Source organism: Oncorhynchus keta, chromosome 19 (assembly GCF_023373465.1).
Source record: "Oncorhynchus keta strain PuntledgeMale-10-30-2019 chromosome 19, Oket_V2, whole genome shotgun sequence".
In the NCBI taxonomy this organism is placed as follows: Eukaryota; Metazoa; Chordata; class Actinopteri; order Salmoniformes; family Salmonidae; genus Oncorhynchus; species Oncorhynchus keta.
In genome coordinates, this window is record NC_068439.1 from 28,770,715 (window position 1) to 28,781,003 (window position 10,289).

At 48.8% G+C, this 10,289-nt stretch overlaps 1 protein-coding gene across 13 annotated transcripts in view; it reads left to right on the forward strand.

The window, feature by feature from the left end:
• LOC118397665 (receptor-type tyrosine-protein phosphatase U-like) overlaps nucleotides 1-10,289 on the forward strand; it is a 315,780-nt gene that overhangs the window by 257,683 nt on the left and 47,808 nt on the right. For 5 of the 13 annotated variants that reach the window (XM_052470163.1, XM_052470150.1, XM_052470152.1 and 2 more), the window contains exons 15-18: nucleotides 2,156-2,294; nucleotides 4,346-4,375; nucleotides 6,103-6,263; nucleotides 7,010-7,197. In XM_052470163.1, coding sequence (XP_052326123.1) covers nucleotides 2,156-2,294; nucleotides 4,346-4,375; nucleotides 6,103-6,263; nucleotides 7,010-7,197 — 518 coding nt within the window. The remainder of the gene's footprint in view (nucleotides 1-2,155; nucleotides 2,295-4,345; nucleotides 4,376-6,102; nucleotides 6,264-7,009; nucleotides 7,198-10,289) is intronic. The other 8 variants (XM_052470157.1, XM_052470159.1, XM_052470160.1 and 5 more) reach the window with 3 other exon arrangements.

The following is a 10,289-nucleotide window of genomic DNA, read 5'->3' on the forward strand; positions in this document are numbered from 1 at the left end:
GCAGGTGTACAGGATTATAATTCTCAACCAATTCTGTCTCTAGTCGGTCAATAAACATTTCTTGGAAAATGACACCACGGAAGCTCTAAATTCACCATGAGAGATGTCATGCTGTTATAGCTCTGATGGAAATGTAGAGACACAATGAACACTGTGAGACTATGACATAGTGGGGCAAAAAAGTATTTAGTCAGCCACCAATTGTGCAAGTTCTCCCACTTAAAAAGATGAGAGAGGCCTGTAATTTTAACCATAGGTACACTTCAACTATGACAGACAAAATGAGAAAAAAAATCCAGAAAATCACATTGTAGGATTTTTAATGAATTTATTTGCAAATTACGGTGGAAAATAAGTATTTGGATAATAACAAAAGTTTATCTCAATACTTTGTTATATACCCTTTGTTGGAAATGACAGAGTTCAAACGTTTTCTGTAAGTCTTCACAAGGTTTTCACACACTGTTGCTGGTATTTTGGCCCATTCCTCCATGCAGATCTCCTCTAGAGCAGTGATGTTTTGGGGCTGTTGCTGGGCAACACGGACTTTCAACTCCCTCCAAAGATTTTCTATGGGGTTGGGACCTGGACTGTCTAGGCTACTCCAGGACCTTGAAATGCTTCTTACGAACCCACTCCTTTGTTGCCCGGGCGGTGTGTTTGGGATCATTGTCATGCTGAAAGACCCAGCCACGTTTCATCTTCAATGCCCTTGCTGATGGAAGGAGGTTTTCACTCAAAATCTCACGATACATAGCCACATTCATTCTTTCCTTTACACGGATCAGTCGTCCTGGTCCCTTTGCAGAAAAACAGCCCCAAAGCATGATGTTTCCACCCCCATGCTTCATAGTAGGTATGGTGTTCTTTGGATGCAACTCAGCATTCTTTGTCCTCCAAACACGACGAGTTGAGTTTTTACCAAAAAGTTATATTTTGGTTTCATCTGACCATATGACATTCTCCCAATCTTCTTCTGGATCATCCAAATGCTCTCTAGCAAACTTCACACAGGCCTGGACATGTACTGGCTTAAGCAGGGGGACACGTCTGGCACTGCAGGATTTGAGTCCCTGGCGGCGTAGTGTGTTAATGATGGTAGGCTTTGTTACTTTGGTCCCAGCTCTCTGCAGGTCATTCACTAGGTCCCCCCGTGTGGTTCTGGGATCTTGTGATCATTTTGACCCCACGGGGTGAGATCTTGCGTGGAGCCCCAGATCGAGGGAGATTATCAGTGGTCTTGTATGTCTTCCATTTCCTAATAATTGCTCCCACAGTTGATTTCTTCAAACCAAGCTGCTTACCTATTACAGATTCAGTCTTTCCAGCCTGGTGCAGGCCTACAATTTTGTTTCTGGTGTCCTTAGACAGCTCTTTGGTCTTGGACATAGTGGAGTTTGGAGTGTGACTTTTTGGGGTTGTGGACAGGTGTCTTTTATACTGATAACAAGTTCAAACAGGTGCCATTTATACAGGTAACGAGTGGAGGACAGAGGAGCCTCTTAAAGAAGAAGTTACAGGTCTGTGAGAGCCAGAAATCTTGCTTGTTTGTAGGTGACCAAATACTTATTTTCTACCATCATTTGAAAATAAATTCATAAAAAATCCTACAATGTGATTTTCTGGATTTTTTTCCCTCATTTTGTTTGTCATAGTTGAATTGTACCTATGATGAAAATTACAGGCCTCTCTCATCTTTTTAAGTGGGAGAACTTGCACAATTGGTGGCTGACTAAATACTTTTTTGCCCCACAGTATGTGCATAGAAAATGGTTGACTCAATGAACTTCCAGCTAGCTATTAGCTGAGGTAATTGGTGTGTTTTCTAAACACATGTAGGCCAAGTCTGTCCAGCTTTCCACCCTGGCTGCACCAACTGTCGCTGGTTAGTTAGCGGCTTAAAATCTTCCTCCTTATCCAAGCCTGTTACCTATTATGGAACATCGTCAGGGACAAAGGCAGAGCTGCACTTCACTACCATGCATTATCTCTTACTACCATGCATTACCTCCCTCCCTAATACAGTCTTGTGGTATACAGAAGACTATCACTCTAACTTGTCTCTCCTTTGTAGCTGCCTGTAAGGACCATAAAAGGGGTTTGTTCAGCTGGCTTTAGTTCAGCAGGCTAACACAGTGTTGTCTCTCCCCTGTAGGTGCCTGTAAGGACCATAAGAGGACCCTGGAGGTGTCCCAACATGCAGAGGACATGGGTCTGATCTTGGGGGCCTGTGCTGGGGGACTGGTGGTCCTTATTCTGCTGCTGGGGGCCATCGTCATCGTCGTCAAGAAGGGGTAAGTGGAGGGGTAGGGGTGAGTGGAGGTTTGTGTGGTGTGTGTGTGTGTGTGTGTGTGTGTGTGTGTGTGTGTGTGTGTGTGTGTGTGTGTGTGTGTGTGTGTGTGTGTGTGTGTGTGTGTGTGTGTGTGTGTGTGTGTGTGTGTGTGTGTGTGTGTGTGTGTGACGGTGGTTCTGATCATGAGGTCGTCCAGAGAGCTGCCTGTGACTAAGTGCATCCTATTAGGGAAGTAATTTCTCTATCACCTCTTGGCAGGCTTAGTCCAACTCCATTCAATTAGGAGTTAGGCAGGTAATGGGGAGTATATTACTTCCAAAACTGCACACATGGCCCGGTATTATTCGTGAAACATGGTGCAGTTATAGTTGCCAAGCTTATTATTTTTTGGCTGCAGCACACCTGTCCCAGAAACTCTATACACTCCAGCATCATTGGCCAAGTTCCACCAGGAAATACTGTTTGGCAGTACTGTACTCTCCTCTCCTCCTTTATTCCTCCTCTAACCTTTTCCTCTACCGTTATATTAGCAGAGCAACACTCAGTGTGCAGTATTTCATCAAGGGCCACGATATCCCATTGCTCTTTCAAGTCAAAGCAGATATAATAGCAGCATCTGGGTTGGTGTGCAGTGCACAGTGAACACAGTGCCTGTGGTTGAGCCATTCATTGGAGAGGAAGGTTGTTGTTGCCTTTCCGATAGAATTACCACCTCATGTTTTTGCATGATGAAGGGAGTGGAGCTGGGATGCACGTCAGAGAAGCAGGGTTGGACGTCACAAGGAGAAGAGTCATAGTGACCGAAAATGGTTGATTATGTAAACACAATGGCAACCAGCCAACCAACCACCAGTAGAACGTGGAGCTAACTGTACCTTGGTTGACAGCTGTATGTGTACCTGTGCTCCCTGGCATATTAATCAATCTATTTAGCTAGGAACCCAGTCAATGTCAAATTAAATCAAACTTTATTTGTCACATGAGCTGAATACAACAAGTGTAGACTTTACTGTGAAATGCTTACTTACAAGCCCTTAATCAACAATGTAAATAGTCCAGTGGCCATTGGATTAATTGTTCAGCAGTATTATGGCTTAGGGGTAGAAGCTGTTAAGGATCCTTTTGGTCCTAGACTTGGCGCTCCGGAACCGCTTGCCATGCGGTAGCAGAGAAAACACTCTATGACTCTAGTGACTGGAGTCTCTGACAATTTTTGGGGCTGCCCTCTGACACCGCCTAGCATATAGGTCCTGGATGGCAGGAAGCTTGGCCCCGGTGATGTACTGGGCTGTACGCACTACCCTCTGTAGAGCCTTACGGTCAGATGCCGAGCAGTTCCACCATTCATATACAGGTAACTGACTAAATAAAGGAAACACCAACATATACATCCTATAGGCCGTTGGGCCACCACGAGTCAGAGCAGCTTCAATGCACCTTGGCATAGATTCTACAAGCAACTGGAACTCTATTGGAGGGATGTGACACCATTCTTCCACGACAAATTCCATCATTTGGTGTTTTGTTGATGCTTGTGGAAAACGCGGTCTCAGGTGTCACTCCAGAATCTGTCATTGTGTTCAATTGCTTTGAGATCTGTTGACTGAGACGGCCATGGCATGTTTACATCATTTTCATGCTCATCAAACCATTCAGTGACCACTCGAGCTCTGTGGATGGGGGCATTGCCAACCTATAGCTGGGGAATTAGTCATGTTAGCCAAAATAATGGCCCTGCCCAGCATTTTTAAACATGACCCCAAGCGTTCTGGGAAGTTAATTGTTTAATTTACTCAGGAATCATACCTGTGTGGAAGCACCTTCTTTCAATATACTTTATATCCCTCAAGCATTTCCATTTTTCCATTTCACTCAAGCGTTTCCATTATTTTGGCAATTACCTGTACATTTCAATATTTAATAATGGACATTTTTATTTTGCCTTGTGGAAGGCCACCTCACTAACCATGGCTCCTCCTTTCACCTCTGTTTTCTTTCTCTTCTCTCTCTCTCTCCTCATCTATCCTCTCCTCCTTTCTCCATGCTAATCAGAAGGGACTTCTATTCTTACTCTTACTACCCGTAAGTGACTCCTCCCTAGTCTCTCCCTCCACCCTTTCATTCTGGCGCGATCTTCACCTGCTTTCCCTCTGTAGCCCTGGAAGATGACACTCATAGGAGATAAGCATCTCCTCCACCTCATCCCCTATATACCTCTCATGTCTCTCCTCTCTCTCCCTCCCTCTCTCTCTCACACTCTCGCTCTCTCTGGGCCTCCTGCTACTATCACAAAATCTTCCTTTATCTCCCTCTCCTCGACTCAATCCCTTATGTTTTTCCTTCCTTCCAATCTCATCTCCTTGACCTCAACCCCCCTCCTACTCGTTTCCCTCTCCTTGACCTCAACTCCCCCTCCACTCGTTTCCCCATCTCCTTGCTGTCTCCTTATTTCGATCTCTCTCTTATTCTACCCTCCTTTTTATATTCCCTCTCCTCCTCTCCCCCTCTCTCCTCCTCTCTCCTCCTCTCTCCCCTCTCTCCTCCTCTCCCCCTCTCTCCTCCTCTCTCCTCCTCTCCCCCTCTCTCCTCCTCTCTTCTCCTCTCTCCTCCTCTCCCACTCTCTCCTCCTCTCTCCTCCTCTCCCACTCTCTCCTCCTCTCTCGTCCTCTCTCCTCCTCTCCCCCTCTCTCCTTATCTCCTCCTCTCTCCTCCTCTCCCCCTCTCTCCTCCTCTCTCCTCCTCTTCTCCTCTCCTCCTCTCTCCTCTTCTCCCCCTCTCTCCTCCTCTCTCCTCCTCTCCCCCTCTCTCCTCCTCTCTTCTCCTCTCCTCCTCTCTCCTCCTCTCCCCTCTCTCCTCCTCTCTTCTCCTCTCCTCCTCTCTCCCCCTCTCTCCTCCTCTCTCCTGCTCTCCCCCTCTCTCCTCCTCTCTCCTCCTCTCCCCCTCTCTTCTCCTCTCCTCCTCTCTCCCCCTCTCCTCCTCTCTCCTCCTCTCTCCTCCTCTCTCCTCCTCTCTCCTCCTCTCCCCTCTCTCCCCCCCTCTCCTCCTCTCCCCCTCTCTCCTCCTCTCTTCTCCTCTCTCCTCCTCTCCCACTCTCTCCTCCTCTCTCCTCCTCTCCCACTCTCTCCTCCTCTCTCCTCCTCTCTCCTCCTCTCCCCCTCTCTCCTTCTCTCCTCCTCTCCTCCTCCTCTCCCCCTCTCTCCTCCTCTCTCCTCCTCTTCTCCTCTCCTCCTCTCTCCTCTCTCCTCTTCTCCCCCTCTCTCCTCCTCTCTCCTCCTCTCCCCCTCTCTCCTCCTCTCTTCTCCTCTCTCCTCCTCTCCCACTCTCTCCTCCTCTCTCCTCCTCTCCCACTCTCTCCTCCTCTCTCCTCCTCTCCCCCTCTCCCCCCCTCTCTCCTTCTCTCCTCCTCTCTCCTCCTCTCACCCTCTCTCCTCCTCTCTTCTCCTCTCCTCCTCTCTCCTCCTCTCCCCCTCTCTCCTCCTCTCTTCTCCTCTCCTCCTCTCTCCCCCTCTCTCCTCCTCTCTCCTCCTCTCTCCTCCTCTCCCCCTCTCTCCTCCTCTCTTCTCCTCTCCTCCTCCTCTCTCCTCCTCTCCCCCTCTCCTCCTCCTCTCCTCTCCTCTCCTCCTCTCCCCCTCTCTCCTCCTCCCTCCTCCTCTCCCCCTCTCTCCTCCGCTCTCCTCCTCTCCCCCTCTCTCCTCCTCTCCCCCTCTCTTCTCATCTCCTCCCCTCTCCTCCTCTCTCCTCCTCTCCCCCTCTCTCCTCCTCTCTCCTCCTCTCCTCCCCTCTCCTCCTCTCTCCTCCTCTCTCCGCAGCAGGAAGAATGTAGCGCTGAACAAGGCAGCCATGTCGTACCGTCAGGAGAAGACCAGGAAGCTAGGTTCTTTGGACTGCAGCATGACAGAGCAGAGCACCTTGCAGCAGGACGAGCGCACCGCTAACTCCTTCATGGACGCCCATGCCTGCAACACACGGAGTAAGAACCAAGAACACAATGAGCCCTGAGAGAGAGTACAGCTGATAGTATATTAGTCTGTAGGCTAACCCTGTGCCTCCTACTCAGACAGAGAGAGAGAGAGAGACAGACAGACAGACAGACAGACAGACAGACAGACAGACAGACAGACAGACAGAGAGAGCTGAAGGAGGGGTAAATACAATGTTCCAGCTGTGCAGAGACAGGTGCTCTACTCCCTGCACCACAGAATATGCTAAGATAAAGTACCATCTTCAGTTTCTCAGACTTGCTAGCTGTGTTTACTTCTCTATGAATATCCGTCCTCTCTCTCTCTCTCTCTCTCTCTCTCTCTCTCTCTCTCTCTCTCTCTCTCTCTCTCTCTCTCTCTCTCTCTCTCTCTCTCTCTCTGTCTCTCTGTCTCTCTGTCTCTTCTCTAACGATTGAAATATTCTGTCGTGCCAGTCAATACATACATACAATATGTCTCCATAGAGATACATGCTTTTCCTTGAGCTGCCTGACGGGCTGAGCAGAGTGTCAGTTTAGTGTTGTGTTGAGCAGTTGGAGGTTGACCTTCAGTCATTCACTGAGGCCCACACTTGAATAGAATAGCATATACTGGCACTTATATAACATATGTTATTTTGTGTAATGGTTAACACGTGTGTATGTACATTTGCGTCCGTCTTTGTGTATATGTCTGGGTATCCATCTTCGTGTGTTTGTGTGTCTTGCATGTTAATGAATGTGTATGTCTCCTCTAGACGAACAGAGGAGTTCAGTGAATGAGTCCAGCAGCCTGTTGGGAGGTTCCCCTCGACGCCACTGTCGTAGAAAGAGCTCTCCGTACCACACGGGTCAGCTTCACCCCGCGGTCAGGGTGGCAGACCTCCTCCAACACATCAACCAGATGAAGACTGGGGAGGGATACGGATTCAAACAGGAGTATGAGGTGAGAGGAGGGAGGGATGGATGGAGGGGTCTGGGAAGGGGGAGAGAGAGGGAGAGAGAGGGAGGGATACGGATTCAAACAGGAGTATGAGGTGAGAGGAGGGAGGGAGGGATGGAGGGGTCTGGGAAGGGGGAGAGAGAGAGAGAGAGAGAGAGAGAGAGGGGAGGGAGGGAGGGGAGGGAGGGAGGGAGGGATACGGAAACAGGAGTATGAGGTGAGAGGAGGGAGGGAGGGATGGAGGGGTCTGGGAAGGGGGAGGGAGAGAGAGAGAGAGAGAGAGGAGAGAGGGAGGGAGGGAGGGATGGAGGGAGGGAGGGAGGGATACGGATTCAAACAGGAGTATGAGGTGAGAGGGATGGAGGGAGGGAGGGATGGAGGGGTCTGGGAAGGGGGAGAGAGAGAGAGAGAGAGAGAGAGAGAGAGAGAGGAGAGGGAGGGAGGGAGGGAGGGAGGGAGGGGATACGGATTCAAACAGGAGCATATGAGGTGAGAGGAGGGAGGGAGGGATGGAGGGGTCTGGGAAGGGGAGAGAGAGAGAGAGAGAGAGAGAGAGAGAGAGAGAGAGAGAGAGGAGAGGGAGGGAGGGAGAGGGAGGGAGGGAGAGGAGGGAGGGAGGGAGGGAGGGAGGGAGGGAGGGATAGGGATGGGATTCAAACAGGAGTATGAGGTGAGAGGAGGGAGGGAGGGATGGAGGGGTCTGGGAAGGGGGAGGGAGAGGGAGAGAGAGGAGAGAGGTGAGAGGAGGGAGGGAGGGAGAGAGGGGGAGAGAGAGAGAGAGAGAGAGAGAGAGAGAGAGAGAGAGAGAGAGAGAGAGAGAGAGAGAGAGAGAGAGAGAGAGAGAGAGAGAGAGAGAGAGAGAGAGAGAGAGAGAGAGAGAGAGAGAGAGAGAGAGAGGGAGGGATACGGATTCAAACAGGAGTATGAGGTGAGAGGAGGGAGAGAGAGAGAGAGAGAGAGAGAGGGAGAGAGAGAGAGAGAGAGAGAGAGAGAGAGAGAGAGAGAGAGAGAGAGAGAGAGAGAGAGAGAGAGAGAGAGAGAGAGAGAGAGAGAGAGAGAGAGAGGGAGAGATTCAAACAGAGAGAGAGAGAGGGAGGGAGGGAGGGATACGGATTCAAACAGGAGTATGAGGTGAGAGGAGGGAGGGAGGGATGGAGGGGTCTGGGAAGGGGGAGAGAGAGAGAGAGAGAGAGAGAGAGTAAAGAATGAAGATGTTGTAGCATCCTTTGGGATTCAATGATGTAATTTTGGAGACAGAAGGCATTTTAATATAATTTCTCATCTCTGAGTCCAATGGCTTGTGTGTTCAGTAGGCTGCTGCTGGGGGCTTATTTTAATAAGCAGCATTCAATATAAACCTATAGTGGCTGTTTTATACCATCTCTCAATGTACAGATATTTCATTCTTCTCATATCTCTTTCAGATCTATTTGTATTTTTACCAAGAGTATATTAATTAAATGGCTTTCAAAAAAAATGTATTGTTCTCTTTGTGATTTACTTCAAAATCCCTCTATTCACCCAGTAACATTTAGCTTTTATTTTTACCTGAATCCAAACCTCCAGGATTCCAGATGTGCTTTTCGATTCAGTAACCTCCCGAGGGCCCAACAAATTCCCCCTTCTGAAATCAATACCATGGTTGCTTTTTCACTCCTCCATCGCTTTCCCTCTCCTCCCATCTTGCTCCCTTAGTCCAGTCTGTCGCCTGGAGAAATAAAGGAGATGAAGGAAAGATCAGTGGGAGACTGGTGTGTGTGTGTTTGTGTGTGCGTGTGATGTATGTATCAGTGTGAGAATGGCTGTAGGACTTCATAACCCTTATTTCCCACTGGGCTGCTGAGGCGGCCATTGATCAGGCATGCCGCAAAGGACTGTGGGAGTTTATAAATGGCACTACAGGGCTTCAAGACTGGCTCAGATAGAACAAGGCTGAAGTCAGATAGCCATAACCAGATTACAACCAACTGGTTAGACTGTCAGGTTAGATCCAATCCTCCTCGGGGCTTCTGCCCAGCAGGCAAAACTGGTTGAAAGGATGTCATTACAAACCAGATTACAACAATGATTTATATTCATCACAGGATTAGAACCAGTTGACATCATTTCAACGGGGCTTCAGACATTATTCCTTGGGGCTTCAGGGGAGATAAAGAACATTGATTGAAACAAAGAGCATTTCCTTCTGACAATCAGCAGCTGAGACCCTGATGCATGATATAGGCGTGCAAAAAAGTCTGTCTATGGGCTGGTTCAATGTTAGTCACGCTCTGCTGTAAGGAGAGTGAGAAGAAAAGTGAAAAGGAAAGAGGGAAGGAGAGAAAAGAAGAATGAGAGAGGCATCATGTCTTCTCTAAACAGGATTAGGTATGGTATTACCTGTGTAGGAGCGCGGTGCAGGTGTAATCCTCTGATCAGCATGCTGCCCCTGTCCCTGCGCTGTAGGTGGACGGCCGCCCCACGCTGCGATTGGGCCGGAGCTGATGAGGGTCTTAGTGTGCCAGGTTTGGAGCGCCTGGATGTGCCCGGTAAAGCAGCCAGGAGATAAGCCTGACTTAGCGTTGGAACGCGTGAACGTGCCACAACATGGACGCTACCGCCACCATTGTAAAGTGTTTTCCATTAGTGCCGGCTGTCGGCCATACACCTGATTGGACTCATTTTCAGCCTAATACTTTTTCCACTTAAATTAACAATGGTACTTTTCAATTCGCTAGCCAGAAAAACCGGAAGGTTGCAAGTTCCAACCCCCGAGCTGACAAGGTACAAATCTGTCGTTCTGCCCCTGAACAGGCAGTTAACCCACTGTTCCTAGGTCGTCATTCAAAATAAGAATTTGTTCTTAACTGACTTGCCTAGTTAAATAAAGGTAATAAAAAATAAAAAAAATTGATAGGACAAGGGCCTGTCAGTTACAAAGGGAGTTAGGCCTGGGAAATACTGCTGTCCTGCCTCTTGGAACCTGGGTGCATGTGTGTTGCGTGCACTGTTGTTGCAGTCAAATTTCTTTACACTGCAGGAGAGAGCATGACTTTGCATGTCCCGTATAATGTGGTAACGATGAGTTGAAATCCACTTAGCCTATTGTTTTCTGG